Source organism: Cynocephalus volans, chromosome 11 (genome assembly GCF_027409185.1).
Source record: "Cynocephalus volans isolate mCynVol1 chromosome 11, mCynVol1.pri, whole genome shotgun sequence".
Lineage (NCBI taxonomy): Eukaryota > Metazoa > Chordata > Mammalia > Dermoptera > Cynocephalidae > Cynocephalus > Cynocephalus volans.
In genome coordinates, this window is record NC_084470.1 from 127,746,719 (window position 1) to 127,762,767 (window position 16,049).

The 16,049-nt window shown below is 34.0% G+C and overlaps 1 protein-coding gene across 3 annotated transcripts in view; it reads right to left on the reverse strand.

Moving 5' to 3' along the window:
• Positions 1-1,155: 1,155 nt before the first annotated feature.
• NEK7 (NIMA related kinase 7) overlaps positions 1,156-16,049 on the reverse strand; it is a 149,877-nt gene continuing 134,983 nt past the window's right edge. For all 3 annotated transcript variants that reach the window (XM_063114471.1, XM_063114470.1, XM_063114469.1), the window contains one exon: positions 1,156-2,052. In XM_063114471.1, the coding sequence (XP_062970541.1) occupies positions 1,942-2,052 (111 nt within the window). In that variant the 3' untranslated portion in view covers positions 1,156-1,941. The remainder of the gene's footprint in view (positions 2,053-16,049) is intronic.

Sequence of the window (16,049 nt, forward strand, 5' to 3'; positions counted from 1 at the left end):
AAAGAACATTTCATCTCAAATATATCACATTAAAATGAACATGACTCTAATGGTCAACAAAAACAATTCTACTTACACTTCCAGGGACAAATCTACAGATGATCAGTGTAAATGTTATCAGTCACTAGAATATGAGAAAAACAATATATCCAGCCCTCATAAAAAAGGACCAACCAGGTTTTCTTTCCCTATTCCAAGATAAAATTACCCTTCAGATACCAAACATAACCAATTAAATTTTGGGGAAAAAAAAAAAAAAAAAAAGAGTTTATACTTTTTCCCCTTTGTACATTTAAGTTTACAAATGACTTGAAAGTATTCAAATAAGTGTAAGAAAAATACTCATATAAAAAACCCCAGCAGTTATATAGCCTAAAGGTAGGTGTTCTCTGAATATGAGGTTTTTACGTTGGCAGGATAATCCATCCCAAGGTTTATGGTGGCATGGCATCCTCTAACAGTGACGGCCACTTGGCCTTTGGCTTCACAATTCTGTGAGGAACTAGTCACCATCAATAGGAAGGCATTCAGAGAGAACATATCTGCACAACAGAATTTACTAAACTCACGCCTGCCTGTTACCTTAAACTAAATGAAGCATTACCATCTCTGTCATTTTCATGCACAAATACAGTACTTTGCTCAAAAGCTTCTCAACAGAAATGTTAATCTCATAATAATTCTGGCTGTAGTAATGGCCACTTTTCATTTCTTTAAATGTATTCTAAAAATACAACCTTGTCAAATGAATTGAAACTGTATCAACATTCACAGGTACAAGACAACACACATCCTTTCTTGCTTTCTAACAAGACATGCATACAGGGTGGGCCAAATTTTTTAAAGTTTAAAAAAATGTTTTAAATCCAGGAAAAGTGTTGGTATACCAAATATCTTTTAAAAGGGTATTACACTCTCAGAAAGTCTGAAACATGAATGGATAAAATGCACATACAACATAAATAAGAAAGTAACTTGAAGAATCTAAAAAGAAAAATTTCTGAAGGGGACCAATATGAACTTCAATAAATCTATGAATAAAAACGTATGTTTACATTATAGTGTACAATTATGAGTTAAAATGCATTTAAATTTAAAAAGAAATTGAAATATAGTACTGCAAAATTATTCAACGAATATTTTTCAAATGTACAAACAATAATAAAAACACACACACAAAAAGCTTTGTGTAATGTGAAACTTTAAACATTACTATCACACCAGCCAAACAAATCCTTAACCACTTTTTAAATGGATTCATTTATACCTTTTTAATGCACAGAGAATATCAAAGATATTGAAACAAAACAAAAAACTCTTCAGTGTCTGACTCACATTTTGTCCCCAATCTTTTCACATTTAATAGTTGCAGTTTGAATGAATAAGCTAAAAATTTCAAATGTTTCTTAGTTTATGTCTACATTTATCATAAGAATTATATGAAAGCTACCACGCTAAGAACTAAAACACATACTTCAAACTTTAAAAAATAAAATAATCACAAAAGTTCACAACTGTGTTCATCTCAATGTCCATAAATGACTAAAAAGCAAACAAAGTCACATGTTCAGATACTTTTCCTCAGGTTTCAAGTCTATCCTGATACGTGCCAAGCTGCACCTTCAGTATTTGGCACTGACAATCTGTCTGAACACAATTTATCAGCACAAAACTCCAAATAATTCTAAAAATGTTTAGCCATTAAAAACCATGTTTCATTTACTCTCCTTACATGTAATTGGATTATTCCAAAGTCATTTGGGGGTTGCAAGAAGGTGGTTTAGATTGGTACAAAATGAAGTTTATATGAAAACTGGTTAAGGATTCAAAGCACATTAGCTCTGAAGTATTAATTTTAACACCCAGACAAATATGGGGAGGTATGATTTGCACAAAAATACTTTAAATTACTTTGGTTACATTCTTCATGATCTTGCGCATTTAGCTGCTTGCGGTACACGCGTGCATCCTCTTTGCTACGTCATAGACATAGGTGATGTCTGGTCGCTTCTCAGGATCAGGGTTGATGCACATATTAACCAACTGCCGCAGCTGCAACAAAAGAAAAACAGGACAACGTGCTTAAGACAATCTTTTCAGTTAGTTATTTAGAAAATATAGTTTCTAACTAAAGAATTATTTTACTGGAAATATAAATATATACATATATATATTTATAATGGCTGTCATTGATTGCACAGTTAAATGTTCTAAAAAGGATATTCATTGGAGAGTATTAATGTCAAACAAGAAGTATTTCCCACAATCAGAGGCTTTAAAATGGACTCACTTTTTCAGATAAGTTTAACCAGAAGACAGCAGTTACTAAAGACAGGTTTTTAATTATAAGGCTCCAAGTTAACTGTAGATACACACACATATATTTGATCTAGAACTTACTACGTTAGCCTTGATTATAAGTTTAAATTTTCATAAAAGGTGATTTGAGTACATTTATCATGAACCATTTTATATAAATATAAGTGAAAAGTTTTATACTGGTTTAGTATCAGAGAAAAAGCTCTCCTCTAAACTAAAAATACTAAATTACAAGCGAGATAAGTTAGTTATAAGTATTACTCCAATCTTCGACTGTGTGAAAGCAGCATTTAAATGTCCTCAATTTATAATGAGATTTGAGGTTTACTTATTTACATCACAGAAAAAAAGCACATCTCAATAAACTAAGAAAATACCATATGATCCTAGGTCCACTAAGTGTAAAAATATAGGATTTTAATCTCAGGTCCAATTGCCATCAGTTTATGAAACTATGTGTCTTCATAGTACTGTATGTGTATATAACCTTTCACATGATAAGCCAAACCACAAAGAGCCAGATTTGTTTGCCTTGTAAGTCTGTCTTTAGTAATAGTCATGAAAGTCTCCCTGGGAGAGCTGTCACCTAAGCTGAGACTTAAAGGAGAACGGGCAGTTGGACAAGTGAAGCATATTCAAAGCAGAGGCACTTTCACACGACATTTTGAAAACTTGCATTATTCTTTTAGACATTTTAGACATTTTGAAAACTTGCATTATTCTTTCTGGTCAGTATATTAGAACTTAGTAAATTATCAAATTACCATAATTTCTTCATAGTCTTCAACTTCTACCATAAAACAATTTCCAACTAGAGGAAATAGAAGTGGCGATACAATTTGTGGGTTGAATCTGCTAACAGCACTATGGAGAAAGCTAATGCCAGTGAGAAATACCATTCTGAGAGAAGAGAAGTGTGAAGGAGGCTGCCAGATCAGGCGTCAGGGTTGGTTGGGAGACGGTATAATGAAGTGGAAACCAATCTTGCTGAAAGTACTTTGCATCCCAGTGCCCTTACGAAAGTCACTGTCCTGGGAGGCTTATTTTTATTAAAAATAGGGAGGTTGAAGTAGAGGACCTATAAGGATTCTTCTAAGTCTAATCCCCAAAACTATATAATTCTAGCAGAATGAAGTTTGATGATACAATTTAGCCGTATTTGGAAATTCAACAATGTTGATGGTAATTTACAACAACTGAGAGGGCCTGAAAATTTCTATTTATATTCCTTGCAAAAAAGGCAGAGATGACATTAAAAACCCTAAGGGATATAAATATACAAGGCATTTTATTATGGTGATTTAAGAAAAATCCAAATCAGGAAGAGGTTGGCATTTTACCAGCTAAAATAAAAACAAATACATCTGTTTATACACAATATAGAAAACAGTAAGAAAAGCATTTATAAAATAATAATTATATTTAAGAAGATAATGTGTTCTAAAAGGCCACCTAGCTGTCAGATATTTTGTTTAGAGATAAAAATGATAAAAGAAATGGGAAGGATGCTGGAAAAAAAAAATTGTGGTACAAAAATTCATTATATTTAGCCAAAATACAAGCAAATGGGATAATAATTTTTTGACTTCATAACACTGCCACATCCTTCCATCTGGTTCAGAAACCTTACTTTTCTTGCAAAATATTTCAGAATAGGGTAAAATTTCCAACACTGATAATAAATGTCTGGCCCTGAAGTCCTCCTGGCATGAGGAAAAACCTTCCAAGAGAGAATGATCTAAGTGTAGCTGAAGAAGACAGTGCTTCTCTAGCTCTCCAAAGTAAAGACAAGAACTAGGAATAATAGAAAGAGAGAAAGGTAAAGAACAAGGTAAATAGAGAGACAGCAGGAGCACTAGTGAGCAGTTGCTCCTTCGCTGCTCCTTAAGGATGCCCTTTATAAGGCATGACAAGGTGAAGCAGTAACTATGGTAGTCAGAACCAAAGCAATGCAGGTTTTACTTTTTCCTCCCCATTTATTTATTGGCTCACTTTCCACTGAGCATAAAGTTTATTTTGTCATAAAGACTGTTCCAGAGGAATTATTAACAGATATTACTGTGTAAAATCAGGTATGTGAAATAAAGAATCTGCATACCATACCTCAGTTTATGAATCAAATAATCTCTTGATATAATTTTTTCTAAATGACTTGTTATATAATAAGTCAACAAAATATGAAAAAAAAATCCTATAGTATTAAAATATGCTTTGGCATGACTCTCACTCATTCACCTCACCAATAGTTCCAGAGGATCTAGTCTGCAAGAAGACACTATGTTGGTGGCACTTGATGACACAAGATAAGACAAAGAACCTGCCCACAAATGAAAGCCCAGAATGAGAAGTGAGAGAATGACTCATTTTCCCTCCTGCCTGCTTGACCCTTTCTTCCTTTCTTTCTGCCTCTCCCTTCCTCCCTTTCCATTCATTCATTCACTCCATTCATTCGTTTATTCAATAATTTCTTATGGAGTATTTACTACAAAGTGATAAGTGCCATAGAGATATTTGTGAGATAGAGGTGAAAGATTTTGTGCAGCTGCCCAGAGGAGGGAATCATACTTTCCCCATTTTCCACAAACTGTTTAACTCTGAGCTGTCCTGCTCATTCACTGAGGACACTCGGCTGGCAGTTATTCTGTATTCCAGGTACTGCAACCATCATCGTGGGTCACTTTCACATCCATTTGGACGTTCCATCCAATACAAAACTTCTTGATTGCCTGGCCCTGGCCTTAATCTTTACCTTCACTCTATTTTACCACAGCCTATTTTTTAAAATGTCCTGTGTCACATCAAAAGTGTAAGCACAAGTTCCTATCCTTCCAGTTCTCTCATTCCGTTCCTCCAGTGACTGTGCCAATCCTCTTCTTCTGGATTTAGGTCATTCACTTCCAGCCTAGACCTTCAACTTCTCACGTCTCCATCCTAGTTTCTTTTGCAGGTTAATCTTCCTCTGACAATCTGTCAAATGTTGGTGTGCCCCAGAGTCTTTTTCTTTCCCTTTTCACTCAAACTTCTTATTCTAAACACCCACATTTACTCCCATAGCTTCAATAACCACCAACATGCTGAGGGACACAAAAACGTAACTTCAGCCCAGACCTCTCTGCAGGCTCCATTCACATATCTCCAACTGCCTTCTGAGCATATCTACCCATAAATACTCATATTAAACATGTTCAAAACTGAAATTTTTTGCTCCCCTAACCAGTTCTTCCTATCTTGGACAGCACCTCCAATTTCTCAAGCCAGAAACCTGTAATTCATACCAGTCACTTCATCATCCTCCCTCCCCACCTAACAATCATCAACCAACTCCTATTGTCTCCAGACCGTTTAAGTCTTGTGTGTTTTCTTGCTACATGATCTCCACCTGCCACACTCGTTATAGTCTTCCAACAAACAGCTTTGCCTCCAGTTTTCTTCCAACCTTCCTAGCACTGCTTAACTACCAAGCTGACTCTACTTCAACTTTAAGCATTTCACTGGCTCCCTCTTGCCCTCTGGAAAGTCTAAGACCCTTACTTAGCATGGTGTAATATGGGCCTCTAAAATCTAGCTCCTGCTTACCTTGCCAGCTTCGTAGTTAGCCCCCAACTCCTCCTCCCTTTCCGCAGCCCCACCCTACCTTCCAACCATAACAAAGCACCTGCAGTTGCATGCCAACCCAACCATTTCATGCCCTACATCTTTGTATATGCTGCTCCTCTACTTATAATGCCTCCCGCAAAAGCCTCTCACTCTTCTGCCTGTCTGACTTACCTAATCATCCAGCTGCATCTCTCTTCTCTAAAGCCTTTCCTCACTGCCCTATTTGCCATGTAGAACTTCCTATTTTCTATTTGGCCTCTATTATATTCTTCACATACTTTTAGTAAAGCCCTTATAACACTTTATAGTACTTCGTTCAATGTCTGTCTTCTATTAAACTGCAAGATCTAGATGGTGGATCCTCTAGAACAGGAAAAGGAAGTGCTCACTAGCTTGTTGGATGAATGAAAAGGGTGAATGAGGAACTACTGGCTGAAGAAAAAGGGAAGGTTTTGTGGAGTTGGCATCTGAGCTGAGGTCTGGAGCATGAAAATAATTTTAATAAACTCCTATAAAAGGGGAGGAGAGGATTCTAAGCTGAGGACACAGAATGAACGAAGGTGCTCGGCCAAAGAAAGTAAGTAGGGGTGTGTTAGAGCAATGTACCTCTGAATGGCTGGGGAACAGCAGGGAAGAAATGATGAGCTGAGACTGACGGGGTTTAGAATCTACTCATATAGGCAATAGGAAACCAGAATCTAAACCAAGAGGGTGAAATACTCAGAGCTGTGCTTTAGCACGGATGTTCTTGGTAAAGGTGGGCAGAAAGAGAGCAGCGCCAGCAGAACGCTCAGTTAAGTTCCTCTAAGATTTCAGGCACAAAATGTCATGCATCAGAAGTTTTCACCAGGGTATCTGAAAGCAGAGCATTGCCATTAGTGAAAGTGGGTAACAGAAGTAGGAGTGGCCTTGAGAGGGCACAAGGGACACACCGAGTTTTGAAAATATCACACTTGAGATACTGGCATATTGAAATTTGGGTAGAAATATATATTCCTGAATTTTGGGTTTAATTCTGTGTCCATACCTAGAAAACTAAGTCATATATATTAAATAATTTTTGTGACTCTACCCTATCTAGGTTATGATAGAGGAAATAGCTCAAGTGATTGTTAACCTATATTGAACATAATTTTGAATTGTACCGTTCTCTTAAATACTCATGTGTTAATTTAGTCTTACTTAAGGGATATTATCATTCTGGATTATAAAAATATTCCATGTTTATACAGAATTTAACATTTAAAAAAATCTTCCATATCCTTTTGTTTTTAATATTTACTTTTAAAACATTGTAACCCCCCACAACAATCTCATTTTACAGATGAAGGAACTAAGAACCAATTAAAAAATTGATGGTGGAACCTGAATTGGAACCCAAGTCATTAGGTTTTTTTTTTTTTTTTTTAAGTTTTATTTTGTCGATATACATTGTGGCTGATTATTGCTCCCCATCACCAAAACCTCCCTCCCTTCTCCCAAGTCATTAGGTTTTTAATGCAGGTCATTTACCACTTGCCACTGTTGAGAGCTTGCTTACTTTTAAGTACTGTTCTTTTGGTTTGGATTACTCATGATGTCTGATACAGCTTTGCATGCATAATAATTATCAGTAAAACTTACTAACTGCAAATCATCACCACTATAATGGGGTGTCACTTGGTTTAAGGTAATATCTGAGTTCCAATCAGAAGAGATGAGTGACTAGGTATTAACAGTAAATAATCAGTTGTCATCACAGTGGTGATCACAGAGTGGAGAAAGTAACACCTCAGGTAGTTTATTCCACTCGGAGATTGGTCTAACTTCCCTATGGTGAACGCAATGGTGAGGAGCTTCAAATTTCATTAAGGGTGTCAATGTGGCATGCTGTTTGTTTCCCTTAAGCAAATAAGCAGAACTGAATCCAGGTCCTTGTTGAAGAATATGTACCTTGAACAGTCTGCCATGTGGTGGGCCCTATCAAACTCTTGCTAACAGAATTAAAATTTAGAGAAGACCCTGTAGGGAATATAATTCATCTTTACAATTTTGGACAATCTAAGTTGTATTCTTTAATCAAATTAGATCACCAGAAGGCTGCATCCTGGGGGCACAATAGTTTATCCTGCTGCCAAATCACCTTTCCAAAACTGTCTCTAATGCTTGCTTCTGGATTTTATCAAACATCACTTAGGTATTTGCTGTAGAATTGCTGTTGGAGATACTGATCCTTATATAAGATAGTAGGAGAGAATAACAGTCTTTCTGAGGAACTGATACATTTCCTTCCTAAAACAGAAACGAATTTGCTTCCTATGTTTCCCTTTGTGCCATGACAAAGGAAGCAATAATCACATGAGAAGCTCAACCACAGCAACTCTGCTGACCATTAGGACAGGTACATTTATATTCTCTTCTATAGCTGGTTTCAAAATCTAAATTTGTACTTATATTTCTGTTTTAATAACGAGTAAATCATGTCTTTTGTTCTCAATTATCTCAAATCTTTTTTGAAAAAAAGCAAATTGTAAATTACATGATGGGAGATTTATATAGGCTGAATTCTTAATCTGATGTTTTTCTTAATATACTCAGCTATGAAATAACTAACTCTTGGTTGTTCTAAAGATATACTTAAGTAGATCTATTACTCCAGTGGGGAAAAAAATCAGTTTCAATAGTCTTTTGGTATATAGTAAGGGACAAAATCACAACAAATTACTTACTTTCATGCTATGAACAATCATGGACTGTTTAGTATCTTTAAATTTAATAATTTGGTTAAAAACTGTGAATTCATATGGATCCATGAATAGTCTCTTAGACTAAAAAACAATAAGTTCTATAAACAAGGTCACACCTTGTCCCTTCTAATGTAAACAAAACTGTAATATCACTTTTAAATGGTACATTTGTGTCTCTGCCATGTGAACAGGAGGATAAAATGGACACCTATGTATTACAAACCAGGAACAGTATTAAGAGGTAAGGTTTAAAAGTCACTAATTAGAGGAACAGAAAAAAACCTTGCCTTTAACAAACAGATGCTCTCCAATTTTTCAGTTGTTAAATAACTACACACAATGAGTTGATTCATCTGGCGCACTTTTGCAGCTGGAGGACACATCCAGAGGCTGTCTCGCTTAGACCTACATGCTCTGTGGAATTGTTAGTTTTTCTGAGACTCTAGTGGACAACTGGAAATACAGTCCCCTGAAAATTTTCAGATCCAAAGACATCTCTTTATGCTCTATGAGATAACTCTGAGGCTTCAACTGAATGCTAGTTCCAGTGCTAGAGCACAGAGAAAACTATTTCCTACAAACTAACATTTATGAACCATTCTATGAAGTTTGCATGGCTTAACTTATTCAGTCTTCACAACAACTCTGCCGGGTGGCACTACTATCACATACAATTTTAGAGAGCAATAACACTTCCTAAATTCACAAAGGCAGTATAAGGCAAGGCGTGGATTTGAACCAAAGTAGTCTAGCTTCAGAACACAGGCTTTTAATAATGGTGTACTCCAGCTTGGAAACAGCTCCAACTTGGTCTGCAGGTTCCCTCAAGGACACCTCTGCACAAAGGTGAGGTGAGCTTCCACATAGTCAAGAATAGATTGGCAAGGCTATTTGATTTTCAAAAGAATGTTAGCTCTCACACCAGTTCCTCTGGTTTCTAAAATTAATGGATCTGCCTTCATATTTCATAGGTCAGTTCTGATCAAAAACAAACCAAAAAGTTTTCTCTAGGGCTCTTCAAAACTCTCAATGAGATAAGGCCTACTTTATCTGTGAGAGATACACTTAAATGATGACACAAACATTCAGATTAGTATTATGCACAGAGTGACAATTTTAACATTATTTCTAATCTGACTCATTCATGCAAGTGGCAGTAACTTCCTACAAACAAATAGAATATAGGTGAATTTTAACATGGAACAATTTCTTTATTCCAGATTATAAACTCACATAGTGACCTGATGAACATAAAAAAAAAAAAAAATGCTTCTAAGTTTTCTCTCATAAAATCTGACATTAAATAATCAAAATGAGATAATTATCTTAGATACCTCCTTCAATGATAGTCTTATATTTTTTTTAAAAAGTTCTTGTAGACCTCTGGAAGAAAGAAAATTACTTTAAAAATCTTTCAACATTTATCCACTACTTCACAATAATTCTAAGTACTATGCTATTTAACCATGTTCAAGAAAAATGTGTTCAGATAATAATGTTAAGAATTTTATGTATATATTCCTTTATGTCAGGCTTCAATTTCTAATAATATTATTAGGCAATCACTTGCTTAAAAAAAAAAAATTCTGTGCTTGAATTGAGGGAGTTACCTTTCCACTTACTTATTTTTTTAATAGTTTTTTTTGTTTGTTTTCTAATCCTTTTTTAATTTTAACATTTATTTGTATATAGTAATTTACATTATAGAAATAATTTCAAGATCAGTAGATTATTACAACATTAATAAAATTAAATAACAGAAAGTAAAAATGCCTTTCATGGTTTACATTATCTCAGGAAATTTACTTAGTTTGCACTACTTCCTACTTGTCTGGAAAAAAAAAAATACCTTGTTGCTTTTTTAAAAAAAAATTGCTGTATACAACACATTAAAAATAAGGCAAAAATAAAGGTCTGAATGTGCAAAAGCTTTTATAAAACAAAAAAGAGAAAACTGTTTAATTTTGATGCTTCATAGAAATTTAAAATGTGATGCAGAAAAGCTTAAATGAGAAAAATCATATGTACGTATACAGCAAAAATGAAATGGATTCTCTACAATATTTCTACAGGACTGTGAAGTCATAAACCATATGGAAATTAATGAACGTTTTCAATAAAGTAGAGGAAATTCTAATACATTTTGATCTCTGTATTTCTAAAGAAATATCAAAGAAATAACTTGATACCAGAAATATTAAAAAAGAGAGTGTTAAAAGTCATTGTTGTCAGGGTGATAACCCAATTACAGATCAAGTTCGGTCACGTCCAGGTAATAACAATAGGGTTCTTTGTGCATGATAGCTTTAGGTCACTAACCCAATTCTCAATTGAATAATAAAGACTAGTGCTCTTGCTACTGTTTCTTTTTCACCCTCATCTTAATCCCTCTGAGACCAATTATGTCATATCAGCCTCCCAGATATTCCCAATTTTCATCTACCCAAGGATACATTTTAGCACCCCAAAGTGGGTCTAATACATTAAAATACACTCTATTTTGGAGCTTCAGATATTTATACAAAATGATTAGACATAATCCAACTTGCACACCAAAGTGTCACTAGCGATTGACTTGGGGGTAGAGGGAAAGTGGGAAAGTAATAATCCTACACAGATATAATGCAATGTAATGTCTATATTTCACAACTGAAGATCATTCAGTGTCTTTTGAAAACTGTGAAAGTCTTACAGAAAGTTACATGGTTTTCTAGGATCCCACAGGATATGTGAAATATAGGACACCGTTTTGGATTCATTCTTCAAGGAGCAAGTCCCCAGTGTCACTTCAAAAGCACAGGTGAACAAAGGGCCTGCTTAAATATATTTTTTAAACAAAAATGGAACAGTTAAAGCTTAAAGATCTATTTGTGTATGCCAACTCTTAGGAAGGTGGCCAATTGATATTATAAATGATAAGAACATCAAACTTCCTGAAACAATTTTTAGGAAGGAAAATCAAGTGCTGTTAATAGTGTTTGAGATAACACTCAATGCGATCTTCATTTTAATAAATAGTGGCATAAGTATATATTATTATTAATATTATATATCTCTACATTTTAAACTAAGATAAAATCTTATCTTACTTAACATTTAGTTACATAATTACAGGGACTGAAGAAATATTTGTACAGATTTACCTTCAAACATTATTTGCGACATATGTCCTTTATTTAAATATTCTTGGGACAATATATTGGGAAGAATCTTCCAGCACCAATTTAAATAGCATTGGTTAATTTACAGGGAACTTACAGTTTTATCAAAATTTGTGAATCTAGCAACTATAAAATAAAAATATTTAGACTGCTCAAATGAATAAAATGTTTAAAACTTAGTTTAACTTCAAAAAATGCAAAAATAATCTCTACCTGACACTTTCCTCTTGTTTTTTCTTATTTACATGAAGCAGCTCTTTTACTCTTTTATGAGCCAAAACAAAGGTCATGTTTTTGTTACTGACTGACCTTTCTTAAAAATCTTCTTTAAACATATTCTGAATTTTAAAATAAACAGAAATTATTTGTAAATGTTAGGTTAAAAAAAAAAACATAATCTTTAAAGCTTTCAGTTAGTATTTTTCTTTCCTTAATGTGACCATTTAAAATAACATATTAGTAAAATTATGATAAACTAATATTTTTGTTTAGTATATTATGGACCAAACATCCGATAGCTTGTTTGAAATGTATGTAGTGGTTTTTACATACTCCAATATGTAAAAATAATTCCTACCCTTCCACAAAGTTTTCTCCTCCTTTCCTTTCAATGTTGCATGGCCCCTGAGTTATCAACAAGCCAGAAGAGTGTTCTAAGAAAATGCTTGACCGTGCCTCTGCCCTCTAACGTGCCTCCCCCGTCTAGGAAAGATGATTACAGATAAATAGGGTGGGTAAAAGGGTAAGAAAAGGAGAGAAAAATGAAGAACTCATAAGTTCAAGGGTAGAAATTATGAAATGCTCGCTCATAAAACCTCTGAGAGTTCACTTTGGGCTTTGTGCCATGAGGTGGAGGCGCCCTGAAATCTAGTATTTGCTCTAAACACTGTCTGGGTGTCTGCCCACTTGCTCATATGTGAAATGGGGATAATGCCATCACACTTTTTTCTTTAACAGGAAAGTTGTTATATGGATTTAAAAAAATGGTGATTTCAAAAGTTGAAAAAAATTCAGTATTAAAATTTTATTCCAAGCCACATAAATACTTTTTACTCTCTAATAACCTATAAATATTTGAAATCAGCATAGTTCAATTAAAATTTATTATTACTGTTATTCTTACATAAACAACCATGGGAAAAAAAACCACTGCACTTTTAATCCTTGTATTAGATTTTAAATACTTTTTTGTCTCAAGAACAATGGAAACTCTTACACATTTGAGGGAAGCAGCAGGAAAGACACTGTCAGGCTGCACTGCTCAACTATGCCAGGAAAGGCCAGAAAGGAAAGAAAAAGCCCTCTCCTCCCTCCTGCCTTCCATTTCTCTAACTTAAAAAGAAAAAGAAAAAAAGAAACAGCAGAAGGACACACTGTCTAACTAAGGAAGAAAGACCAGAATAACAGAAAAGAGGTTAAACCAAAATAGGTTTATTACCAATTATGAGTTGAGAATTTATGAGATTTCACTCATTCTTCATTAGTTCTCTGATTGATGTGATCTTTCACGTTGATATTGTAAAGGACATATTTGAGAAGTAGTCCCAACGACTGATTTTTAATAAAAAGAAATACCTTTCTATGTGTCTGCTAGAGGTCTAGAGTCACAAAACAGATATTTAAAGTAAAACAAAAAAAGACATTAAATAATGTGAAAATTGATAACTGGGCTAGTAATTCTGATGCAAAAATCACATTTTGGTGTCTTCACCTATCAAAAGCAGTAATGAGACTTATTAAGCTAGCAAGTTTTTAAAAATATAATGAGAAGATAAATATTGCATCCTTCAAAAGTCTTATTTATTTACAATAAATTTAAAATTACTACTAAAAAGATAAGCATCTACTACAGTAATCAATTCAGATCAATAAGCGCTGTTATAACACTATCCACTTTATGAAAAAGGCTTTGACCATCTTTCCGATGTTGTCTTGGTGCTACATTTCTTCTTCACTCAGAACATTGCTCTTAGGTCTTCAGTTTAATTTCTCCCTACTCTGTTTTCTCCAGGATCACTCTTATCCACCCTTCTCACTTCCATTTCTTACCCTTTCAAACCCTACGCTCGACTTCTCAGAACTTTCTTCCAAACCTATCTGCCCAAACCTAAAATGAAGAGAAACCTGTCAAAAGCAGCCACTGAAGCATAGTTCTCTTCAACCTTTCTTGTGTGTTCTCTATTTAAACTAGAAATTTTTAATAAAAAATATAAACTATTTGAAGAGGCAAAGTCTATATCGTATATGATATTAATGCTCAAAAATTAAGAAAATATATCACTTAAAAAGAACTGACTCAGTACAGAGTCACATTTTATAATTTGCTAAGTAATTATCAATATAGCTATTCACTATTTTTTTTTACATGGAATTTAATGAGATAATTTACTGAACAAATACATAATTGTAATGATCACTCCAATGCTTCTCAAGGAAGTTAAATACTGAAATGGAGGAAAATAGTGTATTCTTCTTATTTCCCAGTAAATGGACACTGAGATGGTGATGCTTATGTGAAAGAATGAAAAAACCATATAAGAAGTTATAGCAATAAAAGAAAACTATCAGATCTTCTGGCCTATCTTTTGACTAATTTTCTGCTTTGGTAGACACAGTGTTCTTTGGAGAAGTTTCTCTCATTTATTCAATTGCCATTTATTGGTTCATCTATTTTTATAAAAATTTTATTCCTTTAATCTTACTCCTTCATTCCCTCAATCAATCAATCAATTGCTGAACCTTTTAAAAGCCATCAGTCCCTAGAGGTACACAGATAAAAAGCAGAGTTACTACTCCTCAAGAGCAGGAGCTTGACAGTCTGGAGAGGGAGGCTACAGGTGCAATGGCACAACTATAATACAGCATTGTTCCCAAGGGAGAATGGTACATGGAAGAAGAAAGAGCGTTGGGGAAAACTATATGCAGGAGATGATGGCCAAGCTGTGTTTTAAAGGAGGAGACTAAATTTGCCTGGTAAAGAACCGGGGAAGAGGTATTCAGAAAGAGGAAACAGCATATAGAAAAAGTTGAAAATTCATGGAACTTCTAGTGGAACTTTAATTGATAGAGTTAGAAAAAGAAAAAGAGAGTGTCTCATGATCAATAACCCTTGATAAGCCTGGATCAGATTATGAGGTGCTGTTTGAATCACAATTCCTTGTACATAGTAAATGTTCAATAAACGTTGGCTTTACTGTCACCAACAATGCCAAGTTTAATTTAAACTAAAAAACGTCTAAGGGAAAATATCTATCTTTTCAACCCCAAATTTTTGTTAAGTACAGTAATTCCCCATTGATAAATAGATGAGTCATTACTAGAAAGGATAACACTATGGAACACCAAAAAAAATTGTCATAAACGAAGATATTTTAGTAAGCCACAAAATATACATTTCCTAATATGATTCAAGTATAGCTGAAATATTTCAAACTAGAACCCTAATCATTTGTATATAATTATAACAGCATAATGCAAAGGAAATATTTAACATATAAGCTTATTTTTCCAAAGGATAATACTCATTTTTTGGTTTTTAATACTTGTCTGTACCTATGTTTTAGAACACAATGCTGGAAATCAAGAAAATCCCAAACTTTTAAACCTGGAGTTCTTATAAATGGAATGACTACACCTAGAAATAAATCTTGAAGGATTCCTTAGGATTCCTATTAATTGGGGCTGATCGGCAGGTGTTGAGCCAGTATTCTTACGAAATGTTCCCTTCAAATCATCTTTGGGCAGTAGCCTTAAAAATTTAGCTGTGCCTAAGTAAATATGGTAAGCTCTCAAATACATATTTAGTAAGTTAATTTGATTAAATTTTTTTTTTCAAACAGTTACAGAGTCTATTACCACTTTGGCTATAAAATTGACACTTAATGAACTGGTGTTTCAATTAAAAGCTCTCTGTTGTAAAACTTTGTACTTCACTTTTTGTTGCTTCCATATTTTTGGCAAACTAATAAATTAAATGCCAATTTGGATTTTTAAAAGATCTAAAGAGTCCAGTTTATAAAAAAAAAATTTAAGATATCATTATGGCAGCACCAAATCTCTTTGGGTTTTTTGCTACCATCAATTCCGTATAATTATTTTACAAACAAATTGAGTTCCTACTTATGGACAGAAAATATTTATTAGCACATCTGCATTTCAAGGCTCTTGTTCTGAGAACTCTTCTACATAACTGAACACATTAAAGTAACATTGTTATATAGTCTGCATATTTTTATATTTATTTCTT